Source organism: Plasmodium brasilianum, chromosome 13 (assembly GCF_023973825.1).
Source record: "Plasmodium brasilianum strain Bolivian I chromosome 13, whole genome shotgun sequence".
Taxonomy (NCBI): domain Eukaryota; phylum Apicomplexa; class Aconoidasida; order Haemosporida; family Plasmodiidae; genus Plasmodium; species Plasmodium brasilianum.
In genome coordinates, this window is record NC_090126.1 from 32,240 (window position 1) to 59,413 (window position 27,174).

Sequence of the window (27,174 nt, forward strand, 5' to 3'; positions counted from 1 at the left end):
AATATTCCTGGATAATGTTACTGAATAAGCAATACGTTATTAAGTATATGCAGTTGTGATAATTAAGCATATATTAATATTTAACTAAAACTTTAACTTGGAAACATGAAAAATAAAATTTGATAAATAAACATACGAGAAAAACATTTGTATACTAATACTTATACATTACATTTATTTACTTAATTAATCTACGAAAAATAATGTAACATATCAAACAGGCCTTATTAAAACTTATTTCATAAAACATATAATATCATTTATTTATATATTTCTTGAAACGAACATGTTCTTTTTTTTTACTTCCATTTTGTGCTAACAATGAACTTATAAATGTAAATGAACTATTAACTGTCAATAAAAACTATATATACCTGTACACCTTTGAAAATCTATTAACTCTTAATATAAATATGGACGCACAAAATAGGAAATATATTCAAAAGTAATATCTACACAGTATTATGTTAATGTACAAAAAATAATTATTTTTTCATTTGCTTTATTGATAATTTACCTTTTCATAGATATAATCAAATATTTAAAATGTTATTATTATAAAAAAAATAAAGAAAAAAGGAAATATGTAATATCTCTTAATATATGATTTACTCTAACTCATTATATTAATCTTTTATGTATGTGTAAATTAAAAAAAATAAATAGTTAATTTACTTACAAATTTTCATCATAATATATATTTAAATTAAACTACCTAAATGAATTTAACACAATAATTAAGTAAAATATTAAATAATGAATTTAACTATTAATTTAAAGTTAAAGTTATAGAACATATAAATTCATAAAGGATTAAAAATAATAGAAATTTATTATGTATACTTCTTTATTATATATTAATAACCTAAAATATATATCTTGAAAAAAAAAAAAATTATATGTTAGAAATTTCTATCCTAAAATTATGTTACAAAATACATTTCTAAAAAAAATTATATTAAAGAATAAATATTATATTTTAAGTAAATAAATATATATATCCTTACAAGAAAATATATTGCCCTCCAATCATTATATTCTAAAAAAAGACATATTTACTTCTAATTTAAAACCAATAATATATTTTATAATAACAAAAAAAAATGATCATTTTAGATTAGAAAAATATAAAAAAATAAAAAATAAAAATTTTATATAAAATGTAAATTATTACAATTCAATAGTACTATATAAATTGTGTTATCATATATTTATTTTAACATACATAGACAAATATTTTTCTTGGATATCGTTTTAAATACAGAAATATGTATAAAAAACTAAGTTAATTATGCAAGACAAAACAATATATTACAATAAAAATTACAAACATTAAAATGTTCAAATTCAAAAAAAAATCTCAGAAAATATATTTATGCTGTTTTATATCAAAAATACCACATATACATGTTCAGGTGTGCAATAAAAGCAATTAAGAGTATGCTTAATACATGTATAACTAAAGGTAATACAGACGTAACTTTTATTAATTACTCCATTATATAAAAAAATATATTTACTAAAATACATTTTATCTTTTCTTATATTTAATTTTTTCATATTTTTTAACTTTTTTATGGTAATAAAAAATTCCAAATATTACTGTTATGCTCAATATAGCGAACGATGAGAAGTATATTATAAATTCAAAAAAGGGTGTTATATATAATTCCTTTCCTGAAGATGTGGTTAACTTCAAAAACGAACCCAAATTGTTCTTCAAAAATGTGTATAATTTACCCAATGGTTCATCACCTAATGAAAATTTCAATAATTTAAACAATCCCCTTCTTAAGCCATAACCACAGCAAAAATCTAATATAAGTGATATTGATAACAGAATTAACAATATTACAGGTGTAAAAATGCGTAATTGGCATTTTTTTTGTACCACTTTTTTGTACAGATTGTCACTAATCGTTCTGTTGTTTTTAAGAAAATCCAAAAAATCTAGTTCTTTGAATATTTTTTTTTCAAGATAAGAATAGTCTTTTGTTTCAAATATATATGATTTGTTTTTCTTAGCTTGTTTCTGGTGTCCCATACTATTCAACGAACTTTCATCTAATTGTACATATTTATATTTATCCTTTTTTTGGCTATTACTTATATTCTTTTTGTCTTTATGTTCGTTATTTGGTATAACACTTTTTAATCCTACAATACTCGATATATGATCCTGTTTACATTTTCCTAGTAATCGATAAGTTTTTATATCTTTTTTTTCGTAGGGATTATAATTTTCATTTAAATATTTATTAAAAGTACTCTAAAAACATAAGGTAAATATAAATTATGCATATAAATAAAAAATATTATTCTAAAAATCAGCATTAGCAAAAATTAAACATGAAAAATATAAATAATACAAGCATCAATAAACAATATTATCACACCATATAATTGTAAAAATGACATATCCAACTTAAAATTATAAAGGGAGAAATTGTAGTAAAAAAAAGTAACTTAACACTTTGTTTCATTATATATACATTCAAAATTGTAACATATATAGTAGGAAAAGTTTTAAGAATAATATAATATGCAGCTAATGATAAACGTTAATATATTTAATTTATAAATTATTATTATTTTTTTTTTCATAATAACGTGGTAAAACGTAAATAATTATAGTGCTTTCTACTAAGTTCAAAAAGAAATTTAACTATAAAAATATGTTATGGAATTTTTAACTTAATCTAATTTTTAAAAAACTTTTATTAAAATAAAATAATTTGAATTTATTCATAAATATTCAAAATAAACAAATTAACTATTGAATATAATAATTAAATGATTTCTATATTAATTATTTTAAAGAAAAAAATAATAATAATAAAATACAAAATTTATTAATATTTATATATATTGAGTTTATAGAGAATATATAGAATATCGGTAATTTATTATTCTCTATGTCAAAAGGATAATATATAATTTTAACGATATTTTTATATTAATAATTTTAACTTTTTAAAAATGCTATGGCAAAACTTGTTATTATTGTTAAAAAATATTAATTCTAATAATTATATAATAAGTTAAAAGATTAATGAAAAAAAGGATACTTTGAATACTATTCTCTGATGCATTTATTATATTACTTTTGTTCTCTTATTTTCTATAATGTATATAAAAAGTATAATATATATCATCCTATCAAATCTATAAAAACATATATATTTTAAAAGTAAATAAACTATTATTTTTTTTTTTCTGTATAATTTTTGAAAATTATAATATCTAATCTTTACTCATATTGTTCGTAAATGAAATGTTTTTTAACAATTAGAGCTCAGTTTTCGTTTTTTTTAATTAAAAATATGTAATCAGAAAATTTTTTAATATAATATAATAAAAAAAAGAAAAAAAGAAAGAAACAAGAATTCTAGTATTAAATATAGTATTATTGGAATAACGTTAGTTCAATAATTTATATCTCTATTCAATTAATAATGATAGGCATATAATTTATTCTTGTTTTATTGTATCGTAGATATAATATAAATTTTTATATAATGAATTTATTTAAAAACGACTAAAGAAGAATAATAGAACAGTATTTATATATATATATATTCTTTCTCTTATTAATAAATAATTATAACAAATAATAATATTAATATTTTACATAGAATTCCTTCTAGAAGTTGATATTGCACTAGAATATTTTGATTATTTCATAGTAATATTCCACACCCTAAAGCATAAAACTTTTATATTCATAAGAATCTTTTTTGCAGAAAGGATAGATTATAATAAAGTATTATAGTATTTAATGTTAAGAAAAAAAAATGAGTAAAGAAATGAAAAAGGTTTATATTTGCTTCTAGCAATAACTTTTTTATGAGGGGTTATATACATATTTTACCTCCTATATTGTAGTAATAAAAAAATTAAATATATATACAATATAAATTTATAGTGATTTATGATAATATTAATTAAATTATATTATTTATTTCATTGAAATATTACCTTTTTAAATATATTTTTAAAATAAACACGCTATATATATTCTAAGTATAATACTTAATATAGTTGGGCATATTCTGTACAATATATGGAATTTTTTTCCTTTATTAATAATAATATGATTTTATTATTCTGAATTTTTAAAATTAATAATTTTTTAGATCACTTAGCATTCATTACTCAAGTTATTTTTTATTTTTAATATAATATATTAAAATTTATTAAATGTTCTCAAGTTAAAAAATTGTGTATCAACATAGAAATTTATATATCCTGTTAACACAACAAGTTTAGGGTAATTACGCTTAAGAATATAATTTATATATATATTTTCACTATTTTTAAGATAAAAAAAACTAAAATTGATTTAATATTTTTAAATCCAAAAAAAATAATAATGTGTATTTGGAAATAAGGCAGATAAGTAATTGCTATTAGTTCTTTATTCATTCTTACATGTGTTCTAAATATCTATAAATTATATGACATATTTATAATTTCAGTATTCCTTTTTTATATCAATTTCATTATTATCCATTTTTATACTTAATCTTTTTTAACGTAATTTTTATTTACCAATATTTAACAATATTTATTTTTCATATTATAAATGTGTCCAAAATTCTCGGACTATTCTATGAATTCCTAGTTGTTTAAGTTTACCTATTTTTCTATCTGTATATAGTTCTTTATTTCATTAAATATACACAAGATATTTAACAATTATGAGATGTTTTATTTTCTTATTTAATTTCTTTTCTTTTTTTTTGTTTATTGTTCATACTTAACAATTTATCTCATCTGAAATATTATATATTAAAAAAAAGAACTAATTTTTGGATATATTTATTTTTACTAAATAAACTTAATTAATTAATATAAGGTATATAAATACACAATATTCATCTATAATTTTGGATAAAATTTTTTTGTTATTACAATAAAATTTATATAATTATTATATGTTTTGTGTTTTCCTATGAGTACATACTACAAATAAAAATTAAAGTAATATAAGTAACAACTGATTTATTAATAATGAAATGTTAACACTAACATCATAATTTATTTCCTATATACGTACAGTTTCATTATATAGAAGAAATGCACAAAATTAAAACTAATGCCTCAAAAATAATTAATAAATGTATATTATAACAAATGGATAACATAATAAATTTTCTTTGTATATATATTTCCTTTCTATTTTCTTTAGCCTATTTCATATATATCATTCTTTGAAGTATATCATATATATATATATAAATATGACGTATTCGTACAAGTTGAAACGTAATGAAATATTATTCTCCACAAATATATTGGTAAAAATTTCAGTTCCCTATATGACTAAATAAAAATATTTATAATTATACATTTAAAAAATATTAAGATAATTAAGGAATAACAACAACATTATGTTGTATATATAATTTATAACTTCAACAATGATAATAAATTTTGTTCATTTAAAATATTTATAAGAAAGCAACAGAATTATTCATTATCATTTTTATACTTTCTTTATATAAATATTATTACTTATTTTTATTAATACTATTTAGGAAAGAAATATATGTAAAATATAAAGAGAATTGAAAAATACAACATAATTTATTATAATAATTATTGTATTTATAAAGAATAAATTACATGTTATGTACATATATTTGTAATATAATATATATGTTGTAATTAAATTTGTAACTATATTATTATATATCCTGAAATATAAAGATTTATAACATATTTTTCCTATTTATTTAAAATTATTTTAGAAACATTATTATAGAATTTTCAGTTCATATTAATTATTACAACAAATGATTTTTTCTTTTGATATTTAATGAAATAATGCTAGAATCAAAAAATTATAATAACAAATAAGGCATCTGATAGTTTAAATTATAGTGTTTCCTATAATTAAAGTAAGTAGAATTATCTTATAATTTATTAGTTATATATTATAGAGAATAATATAATTAATAGAATTACATCTTATAACACTTTGTTAGGGAAATATTCAATTTATAAAATAATATACGATATATTCACCATATATTTTTTTTTAATCTATAATATAATATAAATTTTACTAATATATTATGTTCAATGTATCATTAATATTAATGTCTTATATTAATAAGTGTAAATATTCTTTTTTCAATATTTATGTGTTATTTATATTCTCATTATATTATTTATTTTTCATTTTACAGCTTAATGAAATATTTCAAGATTTAATCTTTTCCTTTCTCAAATCAGTTTAAAAATAAATTACCAATTCAGCATTACAAGTAAATTACTAAATTGCTGAAGAATGATAACCTATCCTAATTCTTCCGTCTTCTGAATGTGAAATCCCATTTTCAGCAAATATTTTTAATAATTCACGTGATTCTTCGGGAATTATGTCCTTTATTATTCTTTTTATTTTTTATTTAGGTGACTATGAATTCAGTGTCCCATGGGACTGAATTATAATATAAAACGAAAAGCAATGAAATATGTTTATATATATATAACAACAATAATATTTTAATGAAAATAAAGTGCAATTTTGTTCTTAAGTTTCATATTTATTAACGATAATTCTTATATAAACTTATACAAAAAATAAAAAAGTAATAACAAGAATTCCCCGTATAGTAAAACCAACAGAAAAAGCAGTTGCTAATTCATTTGAAATATAACAGTTATAAGTAGTTTCACTTCTTGTACACTTTTTCTCACTATCTATATTCGTTTCTAATTTTTCTACAATATCTGAATGTGTAGCTCATATAATTTTATTTTATATTCACATTTATATCCTGCATATATGTAACCTTTTATTTTTTCGTTTAACCATGCATTCAATACAATAAGGTACTCATGATCACTAAAACTATAACTAATTAATGTAGGCATCATATTTCTCTGTTTACAATTATTATTAAGCTTATATCCAATATTATATATATTAATATGTGTTTCCTTTAAAGGGTTTAATAAATCAAATTATTATGTAGTACCACCAAGTTTATAATCTTGTTCAAATATACAAATTATTTTTTTTTTCTTAGTTGCTCCTAAATTCTGAAAAGTAAAAAAATAAAATAATATGAAAATAAGACAATAAAAATATATTAAAAATTTAAAGAAATTACATATTCATTATAACTTTCAAATTAGTTCGTATAAATTATTAGGTAAATTAGTTACATAAATGCATTTTACAACAATCTTTAAAAAATTCCACTAAATGATAATATATAAGCAATAAGATATTTTAGTATTCCCCTATATATTTATTTAAATTATATGTTAAAAACATATATATATTTACATATTTTATTATAATGTTCAAAAAATTAATATATAAAGTTTTTATTAATACATAATTTTTTATTAAATATTAACAATGAAATAAATAGATATAACATTTTTAATAATATTCATTTAATAATCGGAACAAGTCAAAACAGTTTTTGTTATAAAAATTTTAGGAAATCTAATATTTTTATAGTTTTTGTTATAACAACTTATAATTTATAACTTAAAGAATAAATAATTTTTTATATAAATATTTAACTAGAATATCACCTACAGTGAAATGTTATTTTTTCTAATAAATTTACTTGAAGTATATTTCTTAGATACCATATAATAATAATAAAGCATATATATTTTCTTTTTAGTAATAATTTCTAGATAACCAAAAACATATACTAATAGTTAATCAGAGTGTTCTAATTTAACATTTATTATAACATAAATGGAAAGGAACAAAGCAATTATAAATATATTATATAAATGTACTTATAATAATAAAAATATTATATAAAATAAGAAATGAATTATTCTATTGTGTTTTTCTCCTACTATCATGTATTATTTTAAAATTTTATTCATCCAAATTTTTCTATACCTCTAGTATACATATATTTAAACTGTAAATGATATTACCCAATTAGTTTACCATTCAAATTATTTTACATTTTTATTTGTATATGGAATTTATTAATTTATAGCTTAACATAACTTAAATGTTTTGTTAGAAAAAATATTGCAAAAACACTAGTACACAATTTGTTTTGTATTAATTATATAATTTTAGAATTGTAATATTTTAAAAAATAGGTGAATTAATAAAATATATTAAATTCCTTAAAAAACACAAAGAAATAAACATTATCTTCCTCGCTTTATTATAGTAATAAATTTTTATAATAAATTAAACATAAAATTCATCAAGATAAATATAATAATATTATATACATTTAATTTATGAAAATTTACAAGTATTTAAAGTATCAACTTTTCACTAGAATTTAAAGAAATTATAAATATTATGCAATTTCATGTTATATTTCTCTAAATAGCCGTTCTAATTAATATATGACAAACATCAATAAATGTCCACTAAATATATACACATATATAAAAAAATTATGAAACCTAAAATGTTATAACCTAAATAATGTACATACATATTGAGATACAGATGAACTAATAAAAAATAATATATTAAATTACTAACCCAGTAAAAAAAGTAATAATAATATAAATATAATATAATAACTTAAACATAGTTTATTGGTAATTTATATACACATACAAATAAATAAATTAAAAATGTAGATATTTTTACAGCACTTATACAGAATAAATTATAAAGACGAACACTAAAAAAATTAACAAACTATCCATATTAAGAAAAATATAAATAATTTTAAAAGATTTTATTTAGATTAAAGTTAAAAATACTATAATTCTCATATTACTATTAAGAGTTTTTATATATATATTATCAAAAAGATAAAATTACTATATTCTAATATATAAGCATTCAATATATATATATACAAGAATTACCCTATTTTTTATTCTCTATATGTGTTTAGAAATGCTCTTACGTAATTTTACTTATTATTACCCTTGTACATATTTTTCAATAATTTACAGTAAGTAACTAATACTGTTAAAATAAATATTGAAACAAATATTGGAAAGGATAATTTGGCATAATTTTCTGGAATCGGATTTCCTATTAGCATTACTAACACCAATGTAGCAATACTGAACAATATAACTGGAATAATAACAATACGCCTTAGAAACTTTTGCGCAAATTTACACTTAAGGTTATTTACTTCTTTGTTTTCATTATCAAGTGCTTTTACCATTTTAACATTATATGTATCATCTAATCCTTTTTTAGGTTTAATAATGGATGGTGATACGTTTTTTTCCTTTTTTGACGATTTTCCTTCTAATTTTCTATGCCGTCCTTCATAGTTATCATTATTATTTGATGTATCAGATGACACTTTAAAGTTTTTTTGAGACATTTTTTTTAAAGGTATGCTTCCATTGGTGGAATGTAAACCTCTTTCTTCATTTAATAATCTGTCTGATCTTACATATAATGAATTACTTAGATCAATTTTCTTAATATATGATATTCCATATGTATTTGTCTAAAAATATGAGCAAATATTTGATATTAAATAAAAATATAACTATTTTTGCATGAATAAAATATTAATTTTTAAAATTAAAATGTATGATTACAAAAAAAAGTATAGAAATTGTTAAATATAGCAATTATCCTACCTTATATAAATTCTGATATGTCCATATTAGAAGGGAAAATGCGCAGAATTTAATGAAGAAAAAGAATTTGTTAGCTTGTATCATCATGTCAAAATTATTTACCTCCGCTAAAACTTATTCGATAATAAAATTATTATTTATATAATAATATCCCTTATATTCAGTAGAAGATAGATTATAATTCTTTTTTATTGTTTCTGCCACATATATATTTTATAAATTGTATATATTATATAATTATAACATATAATTAAATGTATAAAGAGAAAAAAAAATTTAAATGTAATTAGTAAATTTTCTATGTAAATATATTAAAATGATATAAATGGAATAGTTTCTAAAAGAACATTGAATGGTACATAATTACTGCAATTAGACTTGCTGTAAAGATAATTTACTTGGAAAAAATTTACATATATTTTATTTTCATATTATTTAAATGGTTTGGTTAATTCAGTTAGATTATTGGATAAAATATAATAAAATTATATAATATAAAATACATAAATTCGTCTTTTAAAAAATATTATTTTAAATTTCTTTGTTACGAATAAAATAATAAAAAAATTTTTTAAGTTAACTAATGTCTTATAAAAATTATTTTTAAAAAAATTTGCTATAAGCAGAATAATTAGAACAAAAATATAGATATACCGTAACAATGATTTAATGGAATTTAATTAATCGGAAGTATCAACAATGTCAGCTTTTTATATATTTTATGAAAAAACGATTAAATGTCTAATATATATGAAATATACGACATTTAAATGAGGTTACTTTTATTGTCATATAAGATAAATTAAATTTTTAATTTTTTAATAATATATATGACATAATTTTCTTGCTCTCTGACTTCTTTCATGGCTTTTAATATTAATTGAAAATATTTAATAATTCAACAGTTTATAAATTAATATTAAAACTGAATACTTGAACAGACAGATATTCTTTTCTAATAATCGTTCTATTAAAAAATAAAATATAATTAATAAAAAAAAAAAATCAATGAATATTAAATAATTATTACATGCTAAATTAATCAATATTTATAATTAATTAATTGACACTTTAAAATACTTAAGACGCAATTGCTAGCCATTTTACCTTATAATATCATACATATATTAAGTTGAGAAAATGGCTTCATATAGATATGTTTAAACGATTAATCGAAATATAAGAATGAATAAATACATGTCCCATTATATGTAATAAAGGAATTAATACTAAAATTATATACATTATTTTTAAATATAGCTTTAAAACAGTTTTATATTTTTTGCAATTTTTATTCATATGCTATTATTTACTTATATTCTTGAAGAGCTATGAATATATTTCTTGCTTATTATGTAATTTTTCTACATAAAAAATTGATAGTTAGAAAGTAAATTCTTTACTTATATATTTATTAAGTTAATAATATATTAAATGTAGTAATATTTAATAACTTTTTTTACATATATATATATATATGCTTTGTAATAATAATATTTTTATATTTGGATGCTTAAATATATATCACTCCATATATAAAATATTTCATCATTTCATTTTTATTATATATATATATTAATTATATAATAAATATCATAAAAATATAGGCATATATGTATTGTATAAAATATTCTATGATTAAATGTGATGATAAATGTATAAAAATTTAATGAAAATAACTTTTATATGTAAAACTCTATAATAAATACACTTATCATATATTTATTTTAAATATTATGAATTTCTGCGAATTTCTTTATGAAAATAAGTGTGCTATGTATTATTAAAATATTTTTCTTTTTAAAAACAATAAAATTTTTTAGTATTTAAAAAACATTTTAATGCGACTTTTTTAAGAAAAATTGTTAAATATATAAAATACTTCTATATTTATGACTGTACATAATATTTATTATCTTTTTCCTGTCAGATCCTTTAATGCAAAACAATAAAATTTAACTTTATTTGAGATTAATGAATTTTTAGCCTTCGTTTTTTAAAATAAATCGCTAATACGGATGAAACAAAACTTAAAAAAATGCTCATATTTATGTATTTTATATGTACAATATTATTTTAGAAAACATTAATAATAATACTGCTATTTTTATCTTGTCAAAAATAAGATACCATATGGTTCTATCATAAAGTTAAATAACAAAAAATTTGAGAAAAATTACATTGAAATTATTTATTATTTTATACAATTAAAATATTTATTTATAAAAAATAATTTCAGAATATTCTTCCTTTTTTCTCGAGTAGCTATATAACATAATACAAATAATAATATAATACAAAAAAAAGTAGAGAAATTTAATAGTACATTTTATTGCTTCAAAAATATTTTATTAAAATAATAAAAATAAGATAAATAATTTCAGTATAAATATGATTTACATCTTATTACTTAAATATTTTAACACCTATAATAATATACTACAGAAAAATAACAATATATCATAAGTTAATATTCTATAATTCTCACATAGACTGTTGTACTTACTATAAAAAAGTTGTATATATAGATCTAGGAATATATTATTATCCAAATTAAAGACATATAATATCATAAAAATGTTTTTAGAAATAATTTAAAATAATGATCATATATACTAATTACCCAAAATTATTTTTATCGCACAATTTAGGTAATATATATTTAGAAATAAAAAAGAATATATATTATCTTCTAAGAATAAAGAACGTACTCATGGATGATACATCTGAAATTTTGTTTTATGTTTTTTCTTTTATATAAATATATAGAATTTAAAATATTTAAATATTAAATTGAATAAATAATGTTTAAACAAATTAAATATATAAAAAAAAAAATCGAATATAATATTAATAAATAACATAAATATATTAAAATAATTTTTATATAGAATCCTAATATACATTTTAACTTTATAATTGTGGGTGTCCGCTACCAAATAATATGTTATCGAATAATCTAAAGCATGTATAAAAAAAAATTAAAATAAAAATACATTTTAAAAATACTAGTAATACTTTATTTATATTGTATGATTTCATTGAAAGAAATTCCTTATTAAGGAGTAAAACAAAATATATTGCTTAATATTTCATATAGTAATATTTTAATGTTTGATATATATATATTAACTTGTTATTTTATATATATATAATCATGTTTGTATATTCTTTTGAAACAAGTATTATTAAAACTTTCTTATACATGTTCTTATTGAAAGAGAGAATTATTTATAATTATAAATATATTAAATAAATGAATTTTTATATTCATATTTTATACCTTTTTTTTTCTTTTATAATACTCATTTTGTAATTAATTTTGTTTATTCCATTCCTATGTAATAATATTTAATAAATATTTCTTATGGGTATAATCATATTTCTCTTTAATAGCATTCTAAAATATTTTATGTACTCCCTATCTATTACTGTTGTGTGTTATTCTAATATTTTATAGGATTCCTCTACGGTATTCTCCATATATATAGAATTTACATATGTATAATATTCCATCGAATCTATTATTTCCTAATAAATAGAGATCTCATATTTATAACAATGAATATCCTAGTTTTTATTATTTTTCGAAGCGTAAATAATAGAACCAATAATATTTCCTTTTATCTGTTATTCTTTATATACGCTGTCTTTTGTCTAGGATTCATTCATGCAATTGTTCAGGTATAATACACTATTTTCTATATAATATTATTTTTCATATTCTTCTAGTGCTATCAAATGTACAAATATAAACAGTTATTCTAAATTTTTTTTAATATATTTCTTCATCTCTTACTTTATTCTACAATTCTTTTACATATTTTAATGGTTAATCATCATTATTTTCTTCATTTTCATTTTTATCCAACATATTTTGATATCCCTCTGTCAATATCTTATATCAGTCCTATTTCAAATATCTTTCCACAATCATATCCTTATTTGATATCCATTGCATGCCAGAAGCTTTTTTCCCATCTAGGAATGGAAAACTTCTAATTACATCTAAGATATTCTCTTTTAATTTTTCATTGTTTTTTATATAAGCATATTCTGTTTTCCATACATTTTTTAAACTATATAACCAACGTTTTTTTTCTACTTTTCAGAAAAATTTTTATATCTTTCCACTCATTTATTCCATCGAATTTTTTGTTTTTTTATTGTTATTGCTGCTTTTAATATTTTCATTTATTAACTCACCATTTCTTAAATTAAGATACGTTTAAAATTCCTCTTTTGCAGTAACTTCTAGGTATAATTTTAATAATTTTCCTTACTTAAATTCCAATTTCTCATTTTTGAATTTTCGAGTACTTCCATATGTACTACTACAATAGTTTATGCCCTGTCCTTTTTTTAATTTGACGTATTTACATTTTTTAACATTTTATGTTCATGTAATTTTCATCCTCATCAAATATTTTACTAAACATTAATCCCTAGGTAACAAGTTCGAACAGAAACTTCAATCCAGTAATCCATTTCTCAAACGTACTTTAATGTAATTATATCGATATATTATGTGGGATTGCGATAGTCTACTATTATTGCGCTAGTTCATATACTTTTATAATTAATTCATTATTTATTTTAATTAATTATATTTTAATTTTTTTTTTCAAGTACTCTGTTTTTTTAAAAATATGATATTATGCTAAAAAGAAAAGCGTTCTAAATTAATATACAATGGTTATTCATTCTTATAATGCACCACATTCAATAAAAAAATAAGTGCATTATGTATATTAACTATTTTTATTGATTTCTTAATATAATAAGAAAAGTATATCAGTTTTTATGGTATTATATTCTGATGCATGCACAATAACTATTATCATAAATAATATTATTTTTTTTAATTTATTACTAGGATATATAAAAATATATTAGTGGATTCACAAAATTAAATGTCCACTATTATAATCTCAGAAGCAATAAATATTATTATATTAAATTACCATAACACAATTTAAAATGATGTTCAAATTTTAATTCTTTAAAAATTCATGTTAATGTATAAATAGATAAAATACTAAAATATATAATATACAATTAAAAATGAAAGTCTACATACTAGATAAACAAACAGTGGACGCGGAATTTTTAATACTCCTAGAAAATATATATAAATATATTTTTTAAAAATAAATACTTTAAAATAAATTAAAAAAATACAATTTTATTTGCAAATATGTATTTATTTTATATATTTCAATATATAAAAATATAAAATATTTGGAATAGAACAGATAACAAAATATTACAATTTATTATCTTTTATCAAATATATTTTGGACCGCTGAAAATAAATACATATGAAAACTATAAACACAAATATTATTCCTGGAAAAAATGCGTTATGCTAAATATACTTATTTCTGATACAAACAATAATTTATATTATATTTTACCATATTAATATATATACATTATACGCATAAAATTAAATATTTTAATAGCATACTCTGGTGTCTAATATTAACTAAGGGGGAAATATAATAATCTTACTTTATCTAAAATTTTATTATTATGTATATAAATATTCCAATTCACAATAATCCATTTGTTAATTCCACTTTTTTCTATCACATAAATTCATACATAAATAATTTAACAATATATAAAATATAATTCATAGGACATGAGGTTATAAATCTACAAAAAACTAATAACTCAAAAATGTACTAAATATAACTTTTACGTTTATTTGTATTTAATGAAGAGATACATTGTTATATTACGTCTAATCACCTAAAGCACTCATATATACACTGCATGCAAAATGTTATATTTATCTCTTTTTTAATTAAACCTTTTATATATATACATTTTTCATTTATTCAATTCTATTATAAAGTATCAATTTAATAATAACTAATTGACACGTTTTTGTATAAATCAGAGTTATGTTCATTCACATTTATTACTTTTTATTCCATTAAAAAAAGTAGAATCATTTGTACCAAAATGTAAGTAGTACTTAACTTCAATTTTGCACATTTTAAAATATATGTAATCATTAATAACAATACTTTTTTCACACTTGTATACAAAACTACATAGTAGCATAAACAGAAAAATTATGATTATTACGAAACAAAATAAGATACATTACTAAAGGAAGAGTTAATAAACGTTTAATCCTTTTTCACTGGTATTCTCATATGTGGCAGTTAAGAAAAAATAAAGATGGAAGGGGAATATATATTTATAATTCTTCTTTATAATATATATTCAAGTAATTTTTATACATTGAATTAAAATAACATTTTATGGAATCAAATTATTTAGAATATTAATTTTTTATTTAGTTACGTTTATTAATGTTCCCGCAAATTATTTGCTAAAAACAACTAACATATTCGTTGAAAAAATATGATACAGTTACACATTTATAACTAATAATTTAAAACCTTAAAAAATTTAAACAAACTTTAAAAAACTTTTTGTTCCAAATACATATATTAATATATTTAACATAATAAACTTTATAATACATATAAATTACAATTTTATTAAAAAATTAAATAAATACTATTTATTTATTATATATTATTAAGAAAAGACATCTACATTTAATTTATAAAAATATCATAGATTCTTTTTTTAATTGAATGACGAAATAATCCTATTTTACTAAAAAGAATAAAGGAAATGGAAACAAAATAAGTGCACATTCTAATGTAATAACATGAATTTCCTACCAAATTAATAAAATTATAATAAAAGCAGTTTCTTTATGAATTTTATGAAACATACATATATTTTACAAACAAAAATATAATTAAAATAATATATATCGTATGGCCGATGTATTAAATTAAATACAAGGAAAATATTAAAATACAAATTTATAAAATAAATCAATCAAATTCAATAAAGGTTATGAATACACATTATTATATTTTATATAAAAACAAATATGCATGTTCAGGTGGTATTATAAAAATAATTTAACTCCATATACTCTTCTTGTAAGCATAATATTCTTAAGAATGCTACATAACTATTTTTTAGAATTTAAAAGTTTTTTTTATAAATTATCCGTTCCATTATTACAAATTTGTTGCTTATATTTTTTTGTAATTCTATATTTATTAATTTTTCTACAGGTATAATTAATGCCTAATACAATAGATAAGTATATTGCGAATGCAAATCCTAAAAAAATTATAAAGACAAGATAAGAATACGTATTTCCCATATTAACTATATCCTTTGACATAGTCCCTAATTTTGAATATACTAATAATACCAATAATAAAAACGAGGCAGGAATTAATAATAATTTTATCTTCTTTCTATTTATGGCTTTATACTTTTCCCAATCGTTCATTTCTTCGTTATTCTTTATTTTGTCAATGGAATGTAATAAGCTGAATATTTTTTTTTCACAAAATACATCCGCTCTACTAGATAACGAAGAATTACTACTTTTATGCACTTTATGCCATTCTTCTCTATTTAGTTCACTTTCTTTTAATTCATTGCTTTGTAATAATATGTCTTTTTTATTTTTAGATATATGTTCTTTATCTAGCACTTTATTATATCGTCCATCAATATTTCCATTCACTGAATAATGTGCTAACTGTCGATTAGTTGTTAAGTATAAATCTCTATATAACTTATACTTCTCATCCAATAACCCATTGCAGCTCTTCTAAAAAAAAAAAAGGAAACATATTATTTATAAGAACATATATTTCCATGCTATGAAAATGTTATTTTTAAAAATAAAATATCAGTAACGAAAAATAAAGTATTATGCGAAATATTATTATAATACCAAATCATTGTTATAACGAATTATCCAAAATAAAAGAGTAAAGATAAAGATTTTAATAAAAATGATGGAATTGAAATTTTTTTTCATTGTATACATTATTATTTTTATTATATATTAACTAATACAAAAAATAACTATAGTTTTATATATTGAAAATGATAAAAGAAGCCATTCATATTTTATTTTTATTTATTTAATTTATTTTAAATTTTATAAAATGAATTATTATATATATACTTCATTTATTTTTCACAAACACAAAATTATTTCAGAATTTAGAACAATTTCAATATAGATTATTATAGAAATAGAATTGAATAAAAATAAATGATAATTGTACATAATATTTAAATTAATTATTTAATAGCAAAGACATTAAATTTTTTTTTATAAATTAGTTTAAAAAAAAAAAATATAATACGAAGAAAATTATTAAGATGATATGAAAACAAACATTATTTATTCAGTGATAACATTTTTTCATTAATACAAAAGAAAGAACTGTACGTAAAAAATATATACTAATATATGTTCATACAATAATTATGAATTTCTGTGTTCCTTCTAAGAAATAATTCTTATTTTATACATGTTTTTTTGTATTACTTCACCTTCTATAGTTAAATAAATTGATTATTGTTACCGTAAAAATAATAGAAAAAAAATATGAAGATAGGAAAAAATATTCTTATTTTATCGTATATTCGTTATTATTTAACTACAATTTTTTCTTATATAAATTTTTATATATTAAGAAAATAAAATTTTTAGTTATTAAAAAGTCTATGAAATTATGTATATATTTTTAAAAGTACCATAATAATTATTCTATTTTTGTATAATAATTTTTACAATTGTAAAATTTGTATCTAATTCCAAATGAAATTTATTTTTATCTAGTGTAAATTTTAAAAATGTACAAATTAGCTTTTTTTTTTTTTTTTTTTTTTTCTTCTTTTAAAAATGTAAAGAAATATATATTTTGAAAAATATTATTATATCAGAAAAAAAACAAAACGAAGATAAAAATAAAATTAGCATATAAAACAATTTTGTAAAATCCAATAATTTCAGAAACATTTGTAGCAATTTAATATTACAAATAAATGTAACATTAACAATATAATTTTGTGATATACAAAAGAATAAATAAAAAAAAATTGAAAATTGGTATATGAAAGATTTAGTATTTTCTTTGATGAAAAAATATAGAAATAATTTATATTGTATTGTTTTTCTATAAATAAATAAATTACAAATATATTTTTAAACCACATGAATGTTTAAAATTTTTATATAATAAATATTTATCTTAATATAAGTATGGTATTTTATATTTTATTTTTTTTATTCTTTTTGGATTACAATGCATCTACTAATAAATAAAGAATTATTATAAACAAAATAATATTAAAACACATCATAAAAGAAAAAAAAAATATAAAGTAGAATTATAAAATATATATATAATATTTATGGAAGAAATATTTCATTAAAATATAATAATAATGAATAGTAACAAAAAAAAAAAGTATATACGTTCAATTAAAAATCTCACTGCAACAAATTCATTTAGTGAATACAATATTTTTCAAATATGAGGGTCTCATTTTCTTAATTTCTAAGTACTCTTCTACAAGAAAAATATATCTATGTGTTATATAATTGATTAAATAATACTATTTAATATCTATGTAAATGTTATTACTAAAATATGTATTAATATTATCACGCTCATATGAATCTATAAAGAACCAAATTTAATAATGAAAATTACTCTAAAAACAGCTGCATTTGAACCATATATATTACGTCTATTTAGTTAAACATTAAAAAAATATAGTAACCTTTTTTATATATTTTATTAAAACTTCTCTAAAAAAGTGAAATAGCATTACGTACTTATAAATTACCAAAAAATATAATTCAATTTTTCACTTTCATTTTTTTTTTTAAATTATCTTAATTTATTGAAGAAATTACTAGTTATTTCAAACTATATGTATATTTTTATATCTAAAAAATGATGTTAACACTATAGACTATATATTTATAAATAAGATCAAAAAATATAACATACGTATATATATTTATTTACTTATCATTCCATTATTTCACAAAAGAACATATTGATTCTCATTACACTTAGTGAAAATTTTCATTTATATAGATATATAATACATTTTTATAGGCGTATAACCATAAAAAATCAAAGATAAAAAAAGGAATAAATTACGAAACAATATCTATTAATATACAAGTTCATTTTATTAATTTAAAATTTTATTGTTGTAAAAATAAAAATATATAATGTATATTAATAAATTTTCAATATATATATATTTAATTCATTCTACTAAAATTAAACTAACACTACAATTAAGCATAATAATAGCGTAGTAAATGTTTTTAAGTCCTAATTTAATTTTAAATATTTAGAAATACTAATTCGTTAAACTATTATGAATAATATATATTTATAAAAAACATTATTTTATCATATATTTATAACTTCACATAAGATTTCAAAAAAAAAAAGAGGTAAGTTTATATGAAAAATAATTTTACAACAAATATATTTCATGATGCATTTCTCGTAAAATATTATTTACAGAAAAATAATTAAGTTTTTTATATTTAAAAAAATAATATACATATATGTATAAGAAAACAGAAAAATACATGACAGTAGTTCCATTAAATACAAAACAAGACACATTTATTTTTAATATAAAACACACAACGCATTTTCCTAATTAACTAATAATAATAATAATAATATATGAAAGGATAATGTTATGAATGTAGTATTTCTTGTAATTAAACTATATATGAGCACACGACTTCAATAAAATTATATGTACTTTCCTTTTAGATATATTAATTTTAACGCAAATTTATTTTTTATAAATATCTATTTAAATATACAAATACATTTATTAAAAAGAAAAAATTAATTATGCGGAAAAAAAATCTTAAAATATAAAATGCAAGGTATTAAAACATTTTAATTTACCAAAAAAACTAAGTCATAATTTCTTACTGTGTTTATCAAAAAGATCACGAGAATCTATGTACAAAAATAAAAAAATAATAAACTGTAGGAACCTTTAATAAGTATATAACTAAATATGTTACTCTTGCTATTCCACACTAGAAACGATTTTATAAAAAGACACATATTATTTACTACATATTTTACTTTTTCTGAACTTAAATTTTTCATATTTCTTAACGTTTTTATGATAATAAATAACGCACGATATAATTGCGATACCTAATATAACGAACGGTACCATATATATTAAAATACGGAACACTTGACCTAATATGCACGCATCAGTAACTGTTGTACCACTGCACAACGTACATGTTGTCCCAGAACCCAAACTTTCCGATTGCTTCCAAAAACCAGTTATCTTTTTCAACACACTTACAAATGTATATAATGGTTCCTCACTATAATTTACTAATTTTTCTAAATGAGTTTTTTTCAAACCGAAGTAAGACAATAAACAATCTTTACCTGACAATCCTAGTGCTAATTATAATATGAATACTATTAAGAAAAACAAAAACAGCAAGAAAGGTAAAAGAACCTGTAGTCCGCACTTTTTAAATATTATTTTTTTATGAATCCTATCACTCACTGCTTTGTTATTTTTAAGAAAATTCATATAGTCTAGTTCTTTAAATATTTTTTTCTTTAAATGAGTATATTATTTTGTTTCAAATATGCAAGATTTATTTTTCGTAGCCTTTTTGTTCTCACTAGCATAATTTAATGTATTTCTACACGTTTGTTTTTTCATTGTCATAATGCTTTTTTTATTATAATATATATCTTTTTTTTCGCACGCTTCATTATGTGGTATATCTTCTATAAAACCTCTAATAAATGTATCATCATATCTCTTGCATTCTGCTAATAATCTACAATTTCTTATACCTAATTTTCTAATAAGGATGCATTTCATCCCCCAATATATATTATACATACATTTAAAAAACGAAGATAACATGTGTAATTTAAACATAAATGATATCATCATAAAAAAAATATTATTAACAAACATAAAAAATCAAATACAGGAATATGTAAAATATGGTTAAATAATATTATTATACCAAATCATTGTTAAAATGGTATATCCAAGTTGAAAGGATAAACACAAAAATTTTAATAAATAAAAGTATCGTAATATTTTGTTTCATGTTGTATAATTTTAATAATGTAATATATTTATTATATAATCAGTTAGCAATAATAAAATACTCTGTTAATGACAAAAAACAATATAATTATTTATTTAACTTTTTTCTATTTTCATAAAAATGAAATAAAATATATATAACTCTAGTTTTTTTACAACGAATTGACTGAAAATTAACTTTAGAAATATAATGTAAAATTTTTATCGTAATGTTATATACAAAACACTAAAATATACTAGAATAATATAAATTGAACTATTGATAAATATTCAAAATACATTATTTATTTATTTAATATAGCAAATTAATTAAATAACTTGTTTTTTGATTATTTTTAGAATAAAAAATATATATATATATATATATATCATTTTTTAATTTTTTGATGTATTTCCTTGTTATAGTATATAGAATTGAAATAATACACTTCTATGCATATTAATAAAATAATTTCTAATATTAAAAATGTTTTCTTATTAATACTTATAATATTATATACATTATACTTGGAAAAAATTTTTATAGCTAATATAATATTGATTATTATAACATTATTATAATATTAATAATAAATGTAGAAAATAATACTACTTGTAATTTTATGTATTATATTATTTATAGCATTCACATTAGTTAGTACTTGGGCATTTTCATTCCTATATTATCTTTTATATATTTTAAAAAACTTTTTGCTAATATACTTCATATCATAAGTAAAAATAAATGTTTCAAGTGTATAGAAAGAGTGATTTTTTATTTTCTATAATTATTCTTGAAAATTATAATTTTTATTAAGGTTTAAATTATATCATTATTTCTAAAAAGAATGCTTGTAAATGAATGTATCTAATTACTACTCCTTTTAATTAAATGTATATATATATATATATATATATATATATATATATAAGCATTAAAAAATAAATAAATTAAAACTTGTATAATATGTGCAAATATCAGAATAACCTAAATTAGAATATAGGTTTATATAATTTTATGAAGAGTAAAAATAAAAAAAGATTATTGTTTCATTTATTTACTTTAGTATATATATTATAGCAATATTTATAAAATATAATTAAACCAAAATTACTTATATAAAAAAATAAGTTAATAAATATTGGTATCCTGCTACTTATTGGAAAAGAAGAGTACTACACAAAATTAATAATTCCATACTTTTAATTACTACTAAAATTAAATTAACATGTATATATATTGACTATTTTTTAGAAATAGTCCGAGAACTGACTTTTGAAAAATAAATTAAAAATTAATATTATACTTATGCATTACATATGAAATAAATTCTTATTTTTTCACTTTTATTTTATTAAAGAAATATAAATTATAGGAAAGATTTACTAATAGTTAATATAAATTCTATGTATATTTATATATTCCTAAAATAAAATGAAAACTTAAAACATTTATAGACAGCATTAAGATATATCTCCATTGCATAAATAAATACCTATACACGATGAAAGTGTTGTATAAAATATAGTTTTGTTTTAATTTTTTTTAATGTCGATATAAATTTTTGTAGATATATGTCACATTTTTTGAAATTCACTACTATACGTATGTAAAAAAAAGGATTTGTGCATATTATCTTTTAATATGTGATTAAATTTTATTCATTTATTTAATATTTTAATGACATAATAATTAAAAAACATTATACTATATTTACATATTAATTTTCAGTTTAATATAAATTTAATTAAATATTTTAATTATTAATTAACACAATAATAAAGAACAATAATAAAGTGATAAATATTTTTAATTTTTCATTTAACTGTAATGATATATAATCCCAATTTAGAAAATAATTATAGATGATATATATTTAACATGCCTATTCTTTCAATATTTATAAATTCATTCTTTTATGATGCAAAAAAACAAAATTTATGATAGATATATTTAAAGGGTAAATCCAAATTAGTGGTTTTATAATTTTATATTTAATAATTATAAATAGAACCTAATAATTACTATATAATTTATATAAATATATTTTATTTATTATTACTAAAAGTAAATTTTTTAAAAATAAGAGTTCATTTATTTTCGTTATTTTCTATTTATTTTTTTTACAAAAATAAAAAATTTATATCTTCGACAAAATATGCATATTTAAAAGAAAAAAAAAATATAAAAGTGAACATTGTATACAAACACCTTTAATAATTATGATAATTTAAAAGAATTTTAAATAAAATTACCTACGATATAAGATATCATCGTTACGAAATGTTAAGGATAATATATTATAATTTAGATAAATATTCGATATATAGTTTTTTTCCTTGAAAATTCTATAAATGAAAGAACCATTATTATATTTTATTTATATATAAATTATTACTACACAAAATAATATATTGTATTAAAAAATCATACAAATCTAAATGAAATAAACATAAAAAAAAAAAATATTATATATTAAATATATTTTTTTATTATGCAATAGTAAATTCTTATTAATATGACAAATTATATTACTGTTCTAAAAAATAAATTATAAATTAAGATAAAAATCATATTATATTTTTAATTATGCCATGTGTTTCATACTATCCTGTGGCACTGACCTTAAAATAAGATAATTATTTTTTTATTTTATGCTTTTATATACATGTTGGATATATATTTATATATATTATAAATATAATGTATTTGGAAACATAATCGTTTCATAACCATAACATATTCCATTATTTCACTTCCTCTTAATTTTCGAATATTACAAATTTCCATTTCTACAAAAAAATATAAAAGCGTATTTTAATTAATAGTTCTGTATATTATGAGAAATACATAATGATACGAATTATTTATAAATATAACTTTTTATTTAATAAAAGATTTTCCGTATACTCATGTAACTAATTGAAATGTTTATTTTTAGCAAAACTTATTTTTTCCTATATATTTTTTTTTATTTTTATATCCAATAAAAATATTCGCGCATTTTAAATTAATTACTCATATTTATCCAAATATACGTATCATATATAAATAATTTAAGCTTATTCTCGATATATTTAAGTTCTTACTAAATAAATATATATATCATAAATGATTATTATTATTAAATGCATACATATATATATATAATCATTTACGCAGTTTAAAAAAATACTATATAAAAAAAATAGGAAGATAATATATCAGAATATATTAAAATTTTATAATTCACATTAATCATCTTACTGTATATCAAAACATTTAAGTATATCTTGGTGATTTTATAATGGTTACATATTTTCTGAATATACATCCTCGATAAATTATTAGTCGAAAATTATTAGTAAGAGTACTTATTAGTAAGAGTACTATATATTGTTTTAAATTATGTAATAAATAACTTTTTGCTGAAATATATTATGCTTAAAAATAAAGCTAACTCTTCTTTTTGATAACATCCTATTTTAAGCTCTAGTAAAGTTATGTGAATGTTACATGGCATATACTAGCAAAAATTAAAACTTTATAAAGTGTCTTTTTGAAACAAAGAGAAGATTAATAATATCAAAAGTGTTTCAGCAAGTAATATTTGTAAATCGCATAAATGTATTTTATTATAAATATTTTAATTAAATTTTGGTCTTTTTTATTTTTATCTTTATAGCACGGTATATCCAATGCACAATTCTAAAAATATATTTTCTATAGTTTCTGAAGGATTTTAAAGTATAACTTATTTTTCAGTAATAAATCTATTCCGATTTACAGCCCTTAATTTGTGTTTTAATTTTTTATATTTTTATTTAAGTTTTTCCTTATATCTTTTAATTTAATTAGATCTTTTAATTTAATTAGTCCTTCTTTTTTCCTATTTATTTTTTTTTTCCTTTTCTTCGTTTTCTTTATTTCCATATTAATCATATTCTGATGTCTTCTTGTTCAAAATTGCATTTTTTGCTTCATTTTCCGTCATGTATTTTTCTATTAATATAATATTTTTCTAATCTATTGAAAAGTTCCTTTTTTTCCCCTGGTTTATAGTTTTTCTAATCTGGAAATAAAAATAAGACTTAAAAATATATTTTATAAATTCATAAAGTGTTTTACCTCATAATAAGAAAATTCTTCTTACAAAAATTAAGCAAACAGCAGCAAAACAAAAAAAAAAAAATAATAAACAAAAAGAAAAAAGAAAAGTATGAATATTTTAATTATACTATGTCATATTATTATTACAGTGACAACTTCATATACAATAAACAAATTAATAAATTTTTATGATGAGATGGAACTTAATTTTTTTTTTCGTGACATTTTTCCATATTACACATAAATTTAGTATAAGAGAAACTGTTCATTATAATGATCATAATTCTATTTAATTAAAAGTTTTTATTTAAACGCTTCTAACATTTTAATCATATATTTTAGTTTATAGATATTAATTATTTAACTATACATATATATGTACACATTTCGTTTTAAATAATAACGTAAAGAAGAAAAATACAATAATTATATAGTAATATTTCTTTATATTTTTACTTAATATACGCTTAATATATTTTTAATATAATATATATAAATTAGTGCAGGAACTAATCCAAAATTTATTAGAAAGTTTATTTTTCTATAATACATAATTTCAGGAATAAAAAAATTACCTTTATACATAAAAAATAAAAAACATAAATAAAAGAAAAATTCAGATAAAATTAAAAATTATATTTTTTAGAAATTTTATTTTCATGTCTATTTTGTTTTGTTTTATTTTTTTTCAGAAATAAACCATGATTTTTGAAATACAAGAATATCACTATTTCTACTGATATTTGATGTAACTATAGTATAATGTTATAATTCCTCTACAAACAAAATAATTTATCCATCGAAATAATACAACTAAACAACATTTCCTACTTATTTCTGGTGTAAATACTACATGGAATACTCATATTTTTAAAAATTATTTAAATGAACTAAAAAAAAATTAAATTATTTAATACACGTATTAATCATTTCTATTTTATATATTTTAAATATCACACGATCATAATTAAAGTTTTCTTTTTAGATTCTATTTTAGAAATAAAGTATAATTGTATCCATTTTATTATTTGCTTCTTTGTTTTATTTTATTTTATTTTATTTTTCTTCTTTATAAATAAAGAAATACAAGAATATACATAAAACTGTGAATTTTAGTTTTTTTTAATATTAAACTAATTATTCTATAATTAACAAATACATAAACTTAGTAAAATAATGTAAACTGGTAAGAATTGAATAATTAAAAAATTAACAATGACACTTATTCTTTTTTTTCTTTTTACTTACCTCTATACAAAGATAAGTATTTTCACTATAAATTTCTTTAATAAAAAAGAATTGATATTAATTTGTTATATATAATAACAAATATTTTATTTACATTTTTTTTATTAATTATATATATATATATAATATAAATATAAAGTAAAATGGGAAAGATTCTTTTAGTTTTTTTTTTTTTATCGTGAACATGTCCATAAGCATCACATTACATATAATAGCACAATTCGAAATTTTATTTGTTCTTTTATTTTGAAGCCTTTTTAATTTTAACTTTATAA

The 27,174-nt window shown here is 18.1% G+C and overlaps 3 protein-coding genes across 3 annotated transcripts; all 3 read right to left on the reverse strand.

Annotated features, from left to right (window-relative positions):
* Positions 1–1,531: 1,531 nt before the first annotated feature.
* On the reverse strand, positions 1,532–2,483 carry MKS88_004727 (fam-l protein; the record flags this gene model as incomplete). Its single annotated transcript, XM_067217927.1, has 2 exons — positions 1,532–2,269; positions 2,397–2,483. The coding sequence occupies 2 exons, from the start codon at positions 2,481–2,483 to the stop codon at positions 1,532–1,534; spliced, it is 825 nt and encodes a 274-aa protein (XP_067071110.1).
* Positions 2,484–8,879: 6,396 nt separating this feature from the next.
* On the reverse strand, positions 8,880–9,660 carry MKS88_004728 (uncharacterized protein; the record flags this gene model as incomplete). Its single annotated transcript, XM_067217928.1, has 2 exons — positions 8,880–9,437; positions 9,574–9,660. The coding sequence occupies 2 exons, from the start codon at positions 9,658–9,660 to the stop codon at positions 8,880–8,882; spliced, it is 645 nt and encodes a 214-aa protein (XP_067071111.1).
* A 6,952-nt stretch (positions 9,661–16,612) lies between these two features.
* On the reverse strand, positions 16,613–17,455 carry MKS88_004729 (uncharacterized protein; the record flags this gene model as incomplete). Its single annotated transcript, XM_067217929.1, has 2 exons — positions 16,613–17,242; positions 17,369–17,455. The coding sequence occupies 2 exons, from the start codon at positions 17,453–17,455 to the stop codon at positions 16,613–16,615; spliced, it is 717 nt and encodes a 238-aa protein (XP_067071112.1).
* Positions 17,456–27,174: the final 9,719 nt, after the last annotated feature.